The sequence below is a fragment of the Pteropus medius genome, unplaced genomic scaffold, assembly GCF_902729225.1.
Source record: "Pteropus medius unplaced genomic scaffold, Ma_sr-lr_union100, whole genome shotgun sequence".
Lineage (NCBI taxonomy): Eukaryota > Metazoa > Chordata > Mammalia > Chiroptera > Pteropodidae > Pteropus > Pteropus medius.
In genome coordinates, this window is record NW_024344374.1 from 6,268,413 (window position 1) to 6,283,925 (window position 15,513).

The 15,513-nt window shown below is 32.8% G+C and overlaps 1 protein-coding gene and 1 pseudogene across 7 annotated transcripts in view; one reads left to right on the forward strand and one right to left on the reverse strand.

Moving 5' to 3' along the window:
* Positions 1 to 15,513, reverse strand: part of PTBP3 (polypyrimidine tract binding protein 3) — an 88,384-nt gene continuing 72,871 nt past the window's right edge. For all 7 annotated transcript variants that reach the window (XM_039870733.1, XM_039870728.1, XM_039870730.1 and 4 more), the window contains 7 exons: positions 13,818 to 13,895; positions 12,841 to 12,980; positions 12,555 to 12,588; positions 9,786 to 9,878; positions 8,809 to 9,025; positions 5,386 to 5,463; positions 1 to 5,236 (listed from right to left, as the gene is read on the reverse strand). In XM_039870733.1, coding sequence (XP_039726667.1) covers positions 5,104 to 5,236; positions 5,386 to 5,463; positions 8,809 to 9,025; positions 9,786 to 9,878; positions 12,555 to 12,588; positions 12,841 to 12,980; positions 13,818 to 13,895 — 773 coding nt within the window. In that variant the 3' untranslated portion in view covers positions 1 to 5,103. The remainder of the gene's footprint in view (positions 5,237 to 5,385; positions 5,464 to 8,808; positions 9,026 to 9,785; positions 9,879 to 12,554; positions 12,589 to 12,840; positions 12,981 to 13,817; positions 13,896 to 15,513) is intronic.
* LOC120608798 (uncharacterized) lies at positions 11,058 to 11,176 on the forward strand (annotated as a pseudogene).

Here is a 15,513-nt window from a genome sequence, read left to right on the forward strand (position 1 = left end):
TTTTAAGAGAGTACAGATGTCATGACATTTATTAAAAGGCATGCTACAATGCTATACTTGTTAGGAAAAGAGATTAGAGATATTAAGTAATAGTCAGCAAATATACAAATTGAATGAAAATGGAATATACTGTAGTGTACAGAAGCTTGAATTAACCATGCACTACGCATTTAGAAAATGTTTTTTAATATTTTATCTTCTCTTTGCATTTATAACAATTCACTTCAACAATCACAGAATCCTTTTTCTCCAATGCCACAAACTGTGTTACAAATGAAAGCTGGTACTGCTGCTTATCAAAATATACAAGACAATTGATGTTTTATATAAAATCATTTTATATGTTAAGTTGTTCCCAAAAACCTTTTTTTTTTTTTCTTTTTTGGCCTGGTTAAAAAAAAATGTTGTTACAAATATTTACAGTATCTTCTGTTAGATGAACATTCTTATGAACTGAAAAAGGGAATTTAATGAACAGACCGTGTAAAACATGAGACAATGTCAGAGGCTCCTAACTGTGCTATTTTTTTTCCTTAAATACAGTACTGAAAATGTCCATCAAAACCTTGTTATCCTAGTTCATTCAGTTCACATTTAAACTCCCATTTTCTCTAAGTAGTCTATTCACCAATAAGAAATAGAAAGTAAAGGCCGCTTTGTACTAGGTCTTCTTTCAGAAAGGAGCTTGGGAAAAAAATGCTTAATAGAAAGGAGTAAAAACCAGAAGTCAGTCTTTGGTCAGAGCAATGAGGTGACATTTTGATGCAAAACTTTGCTTGGTCAGCAATCTTTATAATTAGTACTATCTGGATGTGGGATGAATTTTTTTAAATATCTGAATAACAACAGTAAGTGGGAAAAGGCCAGAGTATGACATCAAAAATAGCTATTTAAATTTGTTATTACAACTACGACATAGATTCAAAAATTGAAAATAACATAAGAACGAAAATCTGTTTACAGTGCTGAATTAAGCTTGCCATAAGCAGCTTTCAATCATGATTATTATCACCAAGGTCACTGGACCAGACGAATATCCCTGTTCTCTGGAACATATGCCTCAGGTTACAAAAACTAAAAATGACTATCACAGAGATTCAGAGCAGCTCTGTTCTTGGACCTCCACAATGCTACATAATGAATATTATGTGATAAAGGCAAGAGTGTAACAGAGACTTCATTTATACAGTTACAATTCTTTGCTTGGATGAATAGTCTGTGGGATAACATTCTTTTAAAACTATATAGTACATATTTCCTGAAAACCAGAATACTGATACTACATCTTAGTCTCGAATAGGAAGAAAAGGTCAATTAAGACTACTGAAGAAGGCACATAAACTTTGGTCCCGTTTTGTTTTTCTCCCTCTATAAAACCCCTAAACTAATATTTTAATAATTTTCTATTTTTTAAATAATTTACAACTAGCTGTTAGAATTTGCTCTGAAAAAAGACTGCAAATAGTCTTGTAGATAACAACACAGCTCTTTTAAAAAACGGCTGAGTTATATTTTCTTTAAAGGAAAAGTTCTGTGCAATCTAAACTGTATTTCTTTTAGCACAATAGTAGAATATTTTAAGTCTGGCAGTTCTATTCTTGTTAACAACAGATCAAGACAAAGGAAAGACTAAGAAAAATGCTTTTACGCATAGTCATGTTGTCTTTTTGGTTTTAAAAATAGCAGTACACATTAGGTTTTCTGAAAGATAGACTAATAATTTGGCAAAAAGGGTTTTTAAGTGACTCGTTGAGGGGGAGACCACCTACTTTTGAGCTTGTCATCTTTTATCCAAAAATATTTATGGGGAACAGAAGAGAAATCATATGATAATATACTCAATGTATATTTAAACTTTGCTGCCTAATATGTCATAAATTAAATTAGACAATTTAACATGAAACTGAACAGACATTCATGAGAGTTTACTTCTAGTCAACTGACGTAGAACTTATGATCTCCAACCTAGGTGGAGCCATAGAAAGCAGTGCTCCACTCCCATAGGAATTACGTAGGCAGAAATATGTCTCTAAAGACTGTGAGAGATCTGCAACTTTCAACAATGAAATCGGAAACATTACTACTACAAATAAATGATTATTAATATTTAGTCTTAGAGAATTTATGGCATTTTGTAGGAGCTATTGGGTAATTCTGATACTCTCCAGTAAGTTATCAATTAAGATACTGGGTCATTTTTCTATTTGTATCTCACACAAAACACATGTTACTGCTCTGTAAGTTATTTAAATCTCAAAGTAAAACATTTTGGCATAAATTGTTACTGTTAAACGTGTACTACTATTTTTTTAAAGTCCTGAATATGTATATTTTGTGTAAAAGTCAAAACATCTCTAAAAGTGATGACAATACCCCTTAAAATAAAGTAAATAAACTTAAAAATAGAATACTATGACAGCTCAACAGCAAAAGCATTGCTTAGAAGATATCTAGTAAATGCATGCCAAAACAAAAATATAAAGATCTAGTTTTTCCACTACCCTGATATTTTTTAATCTTTTTACAGAAACTATGCCAACACAAAGACTGTAGACCTCTAGAATTCAAACAGCAAATAGCCCAGTACAGACAACAACCATGTGCTACAGCTAATTTTAAGACACAGATTGATGGTTTCAAACACACTATTTTATATAATATCTCACTTTTCCAAATCTTAATTTGATTTTCTTTGTCAATAAATTAAAATGTATGTAATGTGCATATGTATGTACAACATTAGAAGAGTGTATATATATATACTATCTATACACACACGCGCGCGCACACACACACACACACACACACACAAATCCCTGAAAAGGATTCCAATGTTCTCTCCCGGATTTAAAGGCCATGCCCTATTTCGAAATTACATTCAACACCATTATGATCGCCCTTCTGCTACACTTTTTGCTACACTTACACTGAATGTTACGAGAATCACGATTTTAAATTACACAGTAATTCTTAACTCAGAGTAAATGAAATAATCCAATTTAACATGCCACTAAAAATTATCATAGTGCCTATATATGGAAGGAAAAAAGAAGCATATTTTGGGAGATTTCTTAAATAAATGTTTTCCTCCCCACTTAACAGAAGTGTTTTGCTAAAGATAGATTTCATAAGTGAAAAAATAAAAACCTGATAAACGATTATACCTATCTATTCAGCCAATGCTAAATCGATCCACTTGAAAAGTCTCAACTTAATGTCCTCCTTCCTTTTCTAACACCTAACTGTTGCTCAGTGTTGAGTGGATTCTGCTTTTTAACAATCTTTAAAATCTTTTGTGGTCTCCAAGTTTTTGTGAAATTTCTTTTGTAGAAACCTTCTTATGTTCAAATTAATGACTGGAATATAGCAAAGAGATTGATATATTTTAAAAGGTGAGATGAGCCACTCTGAGAATCTGAAAAGTGTAAAAGGGGTGGACAAAAATATCCCTTTTGACAAATTGTTTAAAAAAAAAAAATCTGGTCAAGCATTAAAGGAATTAACAAAAGCGCAGTTTCTCATTAAAAAGAAACAATTTTACATTATACAACTACTGTTCTTACATTCAACCAAAAAGCCAGAGGGACAAAGAATGAGAAGGAATCTACTTTCTACCTTCTCATACTCCATATGTGTGGGCACTCAGTAATGAAGTTACATTAACAAAGAAAAGCAAGTTCTCATTAGAGTACTGAGAAAAACCAAGTAATCCTGAGACAAATTCTGATGATAAAGATTAGACAAGATCCAGAAACTGAGATCACATTTCATAGCCTCCAAACAGTATGCTATATCTGACAATGACTGCTACTGGTCACAATGTGAAGAGGCCTACAGGTGTGCACTGAGTTATTCCCCAAACCATTTACCCTTCCCCACCCCATCTCTGCACTAAAGCACCATAAATTTGAATAAAAACTATTACTTATTGAAAACCACTTAAAATTGCAATGAAGAAAACTTTAAAATCCTTACTAAAACAGGGAAAGAAAAAAACAAATGCTCACCAAGCCCACAATATAGCTTTCAAGATACTTAGATAAAACTCTAACCTATTGTATCATAAGCACATAATAAGGCACATAATAAGAAATTAACTAAATACACAGTAATTCTGAATAAGTATTACAGATTATAGTGGTACAAAAAACCCTTGAGATTTTTTTTCTAAAAGAAGACCTTACCAAAAATAACTTTAAAAAATCTGTCAAACCATATGATAGACCTGAATATTTTCCTTAAGACTGTAAACTTTTTTCTGAAAATAATTGTAAAAAAGTAGTTTATAAGTAGAATTACCTTTTTAAAATTTTCCAAGATCATGTTATATTACTCAGCAAATAAGTGCCATTTTGAAATTTAAAACATGATTTTTCCTATTAAAATTATTAATTATTCTGACACCTTAATAGATCTTGGTTAGATTCCACTTAATTGCCTTGGGGACAGTTAAGACACTTTGTTTCTCCAAATAGTCATAAAAAGTTAAAGATATGCAATATTCAAAGGAGTGCCTTCCACTAAAAAAAAAAAAATTTTTTTTGAAAGAAAACATGCAAGTTTAAATCTGCTTCCAATACAACACAATTCGTTCATGTATAACTATCAATATATGCCAAATAATTGACATAATTTATAAATGAACATAATTTCCTATGGGAGTTAAAGTTCTGAATCATAAAGTTAAAAACTTGGTTTTAAGTAATTTAAATTACATTGAGTAATTTTAAAAGTTTATATGTTTAAATTTTTAAAGTACAAAAGAGTTTAGAAATGTATAAGGCTGATCTGGATCCAAACTAAAAGAAAGTCTGTCCTCTTGAAATCCAATTTAATATGGGGAATTAAATTACTGACAAAAAAATTTTTTCCTGAAGATTATTTTCATAGAAACTATGGTATAAAGGAAAATCAAACCTTTCACTACATATTGGCAGGTGGGGAAAAAGAACATCCCTTAATTTTTTGAATATACTTGAATATCAAACTCAGAAAGAATTATTTTTGTAAAAGAGGCAGAATTGGTCTTGAGCTGCTTCAGTCCATGTCTGAACGTTTTACTGAAATTATGGTCCAGTCTTAGGAGAAAAATTCACAGGAAAGTCAGATTGTAGATTTTGAGAAGGAAACTCTGAGGTGATGATTTTCTCCAAGGTCATGGTTATGAAGCTCAATGAGAGCCTGGATTGCTTCTTCCACAGATCCCAACTGAATAAGGGCCATTTTGCGATCTTTCCTGAAAATGGCATAAATACAAAAAGTGTATAGAATTAATTTTTTCCTATAAATTTCCTCCCCAACCCTAGAAGACTTCACTGAACGACTTAAAAATTTTTCACACCATATTAAACAAGGTTAATGTATTTCTTGAAAGCACAGACTTACTGAAAGAATTTAAAAGCCTTCACTGAACATCCAGCTTCTGTGAAAAGGTTCTTCAGATCATCCATTGTAACAGAAGGGCTGTGAAAACATCGCAGAGTCAACCAACTACTTTAGCCCTAATGAAGCAAAGATTAACTTGCAATAGTCAAGTCCCCAGAGTATCTCACATTTTAAAGGATAAAGCCATGCAATGAAGGCATGATTTGGCACTGCCCTGAAAGATGTTTGAGGTTGACACATACATGTCCTCAAACAATGGAATTTTGCCTCAGATCTTTTGCAAAAGATGTGGGCAGGTATATAAAGCTCAAGAAAGTCCATATTTATTCTTTCAAAGAGATTATTACCCATACCATTGGCTTCAGTATTTAACTCTAGTACTTACAAAGCTACTTCCCTAGTTCTGACTTTTCTACTACAATCTAGAGTTCTACATTTTTAACTGTTTTCAGGATAATTATGCATATGTGTAGGAGCAGCTAGGCTCTAAGACAGCCCCTCTTGCTTCCTCGTATTCACGTCTTTTAATATACCCCTGCTATACTAAATAGGGATGTCCTCCGTAACCTACGAGAGTATTGTAGAAATGACAATAGCTGAAGCTTAGAGACACTGGCAGTTCCCACCTTGCCATCTCTTGAATCATAAGTTTTGAAGGAAACCATTTCATGAGGACACTTAAGCAGCCATATGGAGAGGTCCTTGTGGCAAGCAACTGAGGCTCTCGTGTCAACAACTAGGCATATGAGTGAGCCACTTTGGAAGTGGATCCTCCAGCCCCAGTTAAGCCTTCAGATGCAACCTTATGAGAGACTCCTGGTCAAAAACACCCAGCTAAGCAACTTTCTGGATTCTTGACTCATAGTGAAAGTATGAGATAATAACCATTTACTATCGTGTTAAGTTTTGGGGCGATCTGTTATGTAGCAGTCAATAATAAATAGTGTTTTATTACATGAGAGTCAAGTGACTGAGTGTAGACTCTTCCTCATGTCATAACTGCCAGCAAGAACATTAACTGACTCTGAAAGGAGACAGATCTACATTCACATTCTATTTCTCATTTACTTCATATGCCACTTTGAGGAAGTAACCTTACTTCAAAGGTTATTATGATAAACTGATTGATAGAGACAAAAAGTAGAATACAGTAGTCCCCCCCATCCGTGGTTTCACTTTCTGTGGTTTCAGATACTTGCAGATTGAAAATATTAAATGATAAATTCCAGAAATAAACAACTAAGTTTTAAATTGAGCGCCATTCTGAGTATCATGATGAAATCTCCTATTATCCTGCTCCATTGAGCCAGGGACTTAAATCATCCCTTTGTCCAGCGTATCCACACTGTATGCATTACCAGCCTGTCATTACCAGCCTATCATTAGTAACTTTCTCAGTGTTCAAATGGACTACTGCAGTAGTCCAGTGCTTGTGCTCAAGTCACTCTTATTTTACTTAATGATGACACCAAAGCACAAGAGCAGATGTTGGCAATTTGGATATGCCAAAGAAAAGCTGAAAAGTGCTTCCTTTATCTGAAAAGGTAAAAGTTCTTGACTTAATGAGACCATACTCACATAACTTTTTTTATAGTATACTATTATAATTGTTCTATTTAATTATGTTGTTGCTGTTGTTCATCTCTTACTGTGCCTAATTTATAAATTAAATTTTATCAAAGGTATTATGTATGTATAGGAAAAACATACTAGACATAAGGTTCGGTACTATCTGTAGTTTCAAGGCATTCACTGGGGGTTTTAAAAGACATCCCTCATTGATAAGAGGGGACTACTATAGTGGTTACCAGGGACTGGGTGTTAGAGGGAAATGGAGTTATTTTTTCATGTATCTAGAGTTCAGGATGATGATAAAGATCTACTGACGGGCAAAGGTGATGGCTGCATAATGGGAATGTATGCTGAACTGCACACTCAAAAATGGTTAAAATAGTAAATTTTTATGTTGTATATATTATCACAGTTAAAAAATGTTTAATATGGAGATTAAATGAGGTAACACATGTAAAACATCACCATAGTGCCCAGGACTTGGTAGATGGTTCAAAAAATATTCTCTCTTCTATCTATATGTCCTATGTATGTTGTAACATGAGACCAGCTCCTGGACAATGTATTACATTTGCAAGGTAACAATGACAGAAGCCTGCCTTACTCTCTAAATATGCTGCCCCTCTGACTCCATAGTGATGAGCTGCTAAATTTCTAGATCCACATAATCTAGATATTTTTTCCTTAAGTAGCTCCCCCAGTTTCCTAGCTGGCATGAGGTTTGAGCCGTTACTCAATTCAGATTCAAGGTTTCTCCATGTAGTCTAAATGAAGACTAGCTGAGAGCCTGAGTATTTAATGCTATTCTGAGTAATTATTTTCTATAACTATTCATCTCCTATTCTCGTTCTTAGTAATATTCCAGAACTTTACCATTCTCCATTCCCTCAGTCTTTAGATTTCCACACATATGCATCCATACAACCATACCCCAGAGCTTTTACCCCTCCCTTTCCAAAGCTAATCTTCCTTCATGTATTAGATTTATATAAAACTGCCATGTTTATAGCTCAAGGATTTCAAGAATTAGAACAGAGGTTGCCAGATGTTTTCTAACATGAGCCACACAGTAAATATCTTATGTCTTGATAACAACAGTCACTGCTGCTGTAGCTTAAATGAATGAGTATGGTTGTGTTCCATGAAACTTTATTTATGGATGGTGAAATTTGAATTTTGTAAAATTTTCTCAAAGCACAAAATAATTTTCTTTTGCTTTTCCTCAACTATTTGAATATGTAAAAATCAGTCTTCGTTCATGGGCCATATAAAAACAAATGGTATTGGCCCAAGCTCTTTAGTCTGCTGTTCCTGGAGTTAGAAGATGACTAAAGAACAAGTCTGCTACAACACTGGTTTATACAGAGCGGCCACACACACACAAAAATCATTTTTAGCTATTAAGTAATTTATATATGGGTTGGAAAGTTATACATGAAAAAATAAAGAATTTTTTTTTGTTTTTTTTTTTAACAAATTCTTAGAGAAATTATTTGATTCTGCTATGTTGGTTACTTAAGAGTCTTTACCTCTATACAAAGGGATGACCAAGTATGTATCAATGGGATATTTCTGCATAACCTTATTTTTATGCCCTTTTATAACTGAAAGGTAACTAGTTGCTAATTTTCTATTTTAAAAGAAAATTTTTAAGCATTGCTATCTTTTACTTTGCAGTGTATGGCTGGAAATATCACCTTCTTAAGATATAATAGCAAATGAATCATCTCACAAGAAATTAGTCACTAGGACAACTGCTACATCAGAATAATTTCAGAGTTTTTACCTCTCCTAAAACGTATACTGTAAATTATTAATCATCTAAATGAATATAACTAATTAGGTACATACGGGATGTTGGAAAGATGCAGAGTGGCTGACGGCGGAAAAATATTCTGGAAGTTTTTAGAGCCAGGCTTTTTAAAGCGATGCAAAGGACTATTGCTAAAATCCTTAGTCAGACCTTGGTCTTCTTGTCCCTCTCGAGGAAGCTGAACTGCTTGATGTTTGGACAGTGTAGCACGAAGCACTTTTCCATAAAGTCTCTGACCGCTCAGATGGTTCATTGCTGGTGCACGGAAAGAGAAAAAGGACAGTTTGGGTAGTAAGACAGAATCTCTGTAAAATTTGTCTAAATTATAAATTATTTTTAGTCATTTAAAATTATATTGTCAATTTAAGGGTTAAAATGGTTTTAAATAAAAAAACTCATATACGGAAATGTATTAAATGATTTGTTTTATCATAATGGAAGACAAGAAATCAAAATAAATAAATAAACAAAAACAAAAACAAAAACAACTATCTTCCTAGCATAGTGCTAGGAAGTTCCAGACTGCCTGGAACATGTAACGAGTGCTCAGGAAATAGTTATTGAATAAATTAATCTCAAGCAAAGTATTTTTTTTTTTAAAGAATCTGAGTAGTAACATTTTAACAGCCACTATGACAATGAACAATGAGGCTGTGGAATGGCACTTTCTTGTACCATCATTATGAAGTTTGCCCAAACTTTTATGCCATGCAACAGTTCTAGAAAACTTAATTTGAAAGGAAAACAAGTAAATAAAATAAAACAGAATAAGTGAATCAAAGCTCTAAATAGCAATAATATGTTCAAGTAGAAAAATGAACTTCAGACTTCAAAGAATATTCAATGCCTTTAATCTTTAAATATAAGCAGGTCCAAATAATAGGAAGACATCAGCATAAAGAGTTACTCTTCAGTACAAGTATATTCCTACTATCTGTAAATTTGTTTATTTTATAGAAAAATTCATATACAAATAGGGGAGGTGGTTATTATTAGTATTAATAACCATTAGTACCTAGCTGGGCTTGATTTGCATCTGCCATCTGAACCAAGGCATTTTCTTTTTTATTAAACATAATCTTCACTCGATGTACATCACCATACACTCCTAATTAAAAAGACAAAACAAAACTTTTTAATGCCTGTCTATGCAATATTCAATTAATTTTACTAATGCATTTAAAGAAAGTTTCTTTTTTTATATTATATATATTCCCTAGGCAATTTCATACATATGCTCCCAAACACATATCTCTTCTATGTTCCAGATCTCCCCTTTCCTCTTTCCACATCCAGTGTTCATAAACTCTGTTAACAAATGTTATCATCATCAATATACTTGTTCCAGTCAGAGACCTGAGATTCATCTTTTGAATTCCTTTCCTTAAATTCATACATCCAATCAATCACCAGCACCCACTAATTCTATGGCCTAAATATCTCACATTTGTCCACTTCTTCTCAACCTCATTAACTATCAAAATTATCACCACTTTCACATCCAGACTATCATGTCAGCCTCCTAATTGATATCATTACATTCCATTTTTCTACATTAGTGTTCCTGATAGTGGGTCCTATCTCTCAAGGCCAGGCAAAATGATTCATTGGGGTATGAGAGGAAAACAATCAAACTCTTATTTGCACTGATTTGTTTATATAAAACCAATATGAAAAACTTTTACTCATTTTTAATATATGATAAAATTATAGGCAGAAGTGTCTACAGTATCAAGGGCATTCTCTTTTTTTCATTCAGTATATTAAAATATACTGCACTATTGCACTTTTTTGCTACAGGATATCACCAATATTACAAAAATAAGACCCTTAAGTAGTAGCATCATTACCATACTTTGTAATACAATGAGAGAATAACTATGAAAATCTTCAAAGCACTCAAAGAATATTTCTTAGCTCATGGGCAAGCACCTAAGAGCAAATGAACTTAGAGATGAATGGTACTTTCAAAATATAAAAGAAAAAGGTATTCCAAATTTGCTATCCTTTTCAGAAATGACAAATGGTTGAAATAGATATTATTTAAAAAATAACATATACAATTTGTTCAAGCTGAGGGTGATATTTTTTAAAATAAGTGAGAAATTAACTACTTTTAGAAAGAAATGTGCTTTGGCTATTAAAGAGACATTTGAAAATATCATTAATACATGATTTTATTACTGAAAATTACAGAAATGTGTCATGAATACAAATTTTATGGTTACTGCAATGAGCATGGAGGGAATCTGTGGGGTAACGGAAATGTTCTAAAATTGGACTTCAGGTCTATGGCCATGCTACCCTGAACAAATCCGATCCCGTCTCATCTCAGAAGCTAAGCAGGGTCGGGCCTGGTTAGTACTTGGATGGGAGACCACCTAGGAAGACCAGGTGCTGTAGGCGTAAAAAATAAAAAAAAATAAGAGATTGTAAACTGACAAAGTCCTTGAAATCTGTGAGGTCAACCAAGGGTTGCCTCGCTTAAGAAAAAATAAAAATAAAAAATAAAAAAATAAAAAATAATTGGACTTCGTTAATGAATAATGTGTTGCACAGCACCGTAAACATGGAGCTGTATACCTAAAGCAGGTAAGCTGTCTGGCTATAAATTATACTTCAAAAATGCTGTTTAAAAAACCTACTACCCACTCAAAAAATCTGAAACAATTTTCCATCGCATTAAAAATTCTTCCATGTGAAAGTGAGTTTTAACCCCATTTGTTAAAAGTATTCTAATGCGACAGTATTTAAGATCAACTAATCTAACAAGAGGAAAAACAGAACTTTTCTAAGTACACCAAAAATTAGTGGATTAGGCTGAAAAATTAGCATCATAATTAATTAGGTACAGCAACAATGAAACACTTCTATTTATAGTGCATATGTTTATGAGGTATCTTTTTCATTTATGACAACCATTAAGTACTAAAATAAAGTGATTTTAGAATCAGACCTTGGAATATTGAATCAAAATAAAAAAGATTCTGAAAATAATGAAGCCTATTAAATCACATTTCTCACTAAATATTAATAGTTTTTATGAGTTTCATTAATAAAAACCTTTAAAATATTAAATATTGCTTATTTCATTGCTCATATACTTGTACATATTATACTACATATAATGAATATAGTAAAAGATGGGTGAAGTTTATGAATAATTAATCATATATGAATTAGGAGTATGTGCTAAATTTATTTTTAACAGAGAAGAACACCATTACAAAGTTTGGAAATTTCTTTGTAAAACCTGAATCTCGTTATGCCTCTCTTCTGCTTAAAACTATTCAATGGTTTCCCACTGTTCCTAGGTTAAAGCCAAGCTCCACTATTTAGCTTACAAAGCTCTGCAGGATGTTGTCCCTATCCATCTGTGCAGCTTCAACATGTCTTTCCCTTAGACTCCCCATTGGGCTTCCTTCACTTCCATGTTCCAGAAGCTCTCTCTCACTGCTGTTATCTGTGAAAGAACATGTGCCCTCCCTTTTCTGCCTGGCTAATGCTTACTCATTTTTCACAAGTCAGCTTAACTTTCCTTTCTCTTGGTAAATCATCTTCAATTTCCTCAGCTAGGTCAGGCCTCCCAGCTACATGCTTCCATTATGATCACTATTTCTTTCCTTTTTTATAAAATTTTATTGTATTATAATTACTAAGTTTTATTTGCTACTCTAACTTCAATATCAAACACACTACTTGGCACACAGAGATAGTCAATAAATATTACTGAATAATGAAATGTGTTCAATCCACATCACAGATAATATTAAAAATAACTTACCAAATAGGATAAAAAGCCCATGTGGTGTGATAAGCTGAAAAGGATAACACAAAATATAAGTATCTAATTTAAATAAAAAACTTACATAAGTTTACTTGTAATAATGACAGCTGACTTTGTTCAAAGTGGTTATTTTATATGCTTCCTCTATATATATTAGTGATAAATTTTAATAAAAATCCTTAAAACAAACATTTTTATTTGATTATAACACTAGATCAATCAGAACTGACTACACAGACCTCCTCCTGAAGGACTTATTTATTTATAATGCTTTCCAACTCACATCAGGATTGAGATTGGTGACAAGCAGAACAGAATTCCCTGGTATACCACTAGCCCCAGGAATGGCCATCCTTCCAGTGACAGCAGAGGAGGTGATTGTGAGAGGACCAAGAGCTCCAGGAACAGCTGGGACTGACAGACCTTTTAAAAAGATCAAAAGCATTTCATAGTCTAGTCATCTGAGGAATTATAATACTTGATATAACTTAAGTAAATAACTGAAGAAAAAAGCAAAAACATAGAAGAAAATGTGTCAAAATTACCATAAGGCTATCAAGGCCAGTTTTCTGCCCAACAGCATCTGTCTGGAAGTCAAGTTCCTTATTCTTTGACATCATACTCAGTATTCTATTATTTATATAGTATTTTGCAGAGTGACTGAATTCACTGTTCTTAAAAAGCCATTAGGCTTCTCAGAGGGTCTATCAACTACAAGTACTACCTCTTTCTTGAAACAGATATATGCCAGCACATTTCTCTAAAGATAATTTTCATATTGACTTCTACCAGAAAATTTGAGACATATTTTTAAAAAGTCCTTGAGCAGAAGTCACAAATAGAAGTCACAAATTAACACACACACAAAAACTAAAAAAAAAAAAAAAAGATACAGCATGTTCTTAAACTGAGCTGTGGTAATGGCTACACAACTCTACATTTGCTAAACATCACTGAGTTGTAGACCTAAAACAAGTGAATTGTATACATGCAGAATGTATGACATTATATATGGGAAAAGCATTTTGTAACCTTGTAAAGTGCTATATAAATATTATCACCAACAGCAATAGATTTTATAAAATTATTTGTAAATACAAGGAAGCTGTTATCATACTATGAGCCACTTCTATGGCTGAAAAACACAATACTTGTATTGTAAATCCTTCCAATATGGTTAACATTTTTCATCTTGATAAGTTCCTAGAAAATATAGAGCATCATAAAAAATCGTTTCAAATTCAACTTTAAAAGAGTCACCTGTAGCTTGAGGAAATCCAATGGCTGGGGCAAATCCAGCAGCCCCTGCATATGGTGAGGAAATTATACCTGGTGCACCTAATGGGGAAAGAAAAGCTGAAATAAATTTACTGTCTATAAATGGTTATCGAAGCAAATAAAATGGTTATATGAGGGTATGTTATTGATAAAGAGATTCTGTTAAGTAAAAATTGTTCAACAGATGATCCTTAATAAGTATAGTACTTCCAGAGGCTAAGTACCCTTTCAATTAGGTTCAAGGTTCAAGAGTATAACTTAGCTGTTATTTAGTTTTGAGTGATTAGTTTGTTATTCAGTTGTTATTTAGGTTGAGATTCTTGCCCTTATTTACAGCATTATTTCTATGTGAAAATCATCAAATATGTATTAAATTGTAATGTATTTATTAGGTACTGTGCTGATAAAAAGGAATATGAAATAAAAATCCTTGCCTTTGAGAGGTTTACAAACTAAAAGTATGAATTACAGGAGATTCACATGCTGGGGATCTAATGATTTAAATACAAATGTACTTCAAGTAGTCTAAAGGGATCGCAGAGAATTCACTGGGATTGTTTGGAGAAGGTTTCTTGGGAAGTAAAACGAGCTAAACAACATGTAACTGAAAAGCACAGTGTTTAGTGTGTACTAGATGCTAAATGAATGCTGGCATTCTTCCCTTTCCTTTTAGAAGCCTGGTAACTATGCACCATCAACAAAAACAGGAGTTAGTTTCAATGGAGGAGTTAATACTAACAGGAAAACAATTTAGTTTTGGACATGTCAAGGTGGAGGTAATGGTAAGGCATCCAAATGGAAATGCCCACAAATGAAAATAAGGGGGCGAACTCAAAATAACTATTACAAAACACAGATATGTAAACCATCTACGTAGAAACAAATATGAAAGCCATATGAATGAGAGCTCCACTCAAAAGGGCATATGACAACAAGAGAACTAAAAATAGAACCTAGGAGTATTAGGACACAAGTAGTAGAGGAAGGAAGAGGAACATTCTAAGGAATACAGAAAAGAGAACAGCCTTAGAAATAGAGAAAAAAAGTGAATTCTAGTCCTTCAGGATTTAGAGAAACAGAAGTTGGGGTAACAGAGGTCAAAGAGAATGAGAAATGCAAATGGTAAAAAATAGTTTTAGAGCAATAGTGAGAAGTCAGATTGTAAGAGTCAAGGGATAGGTTTTTTGTTTTTGTTTTTTAGTGACAGGGTGATGAGCTTATTTATAGGAAGAAGTATGTAGGCTGTATTTTCCAGAGGAATTAAAGCTCATAAGTTTACTCTCTTCATTTAAGAGAATGACCTAACAGAATTTGTTAAATATATAGCTGTGATTTATTAAAATAATTCAATAAAATATAGTCATTAAGACTTCAGGGATAGAGCTAGCAAGAGAACTGAGGATACAAAACAAACAAACAAACAAACAAAAAACAAAAAAAATCTGACAGAATAACTGCTGAACTAAGAAGGGAAACACATTGAGAGCATATTATGAACAAAGCATTCTTCAGTGCTGAGGAAGCTCTGAACAAAGCAGACAAGAATCTGTGTTAAACTTACATTCAAACAGACTGAACATCACAGGTAAAATGATTCATTTCTATAACAGAAATAACTTTATTTAAGGTAAAAAGGAAGACAACAAAGAAGTTTCAATATGGATATGAATAATTATAA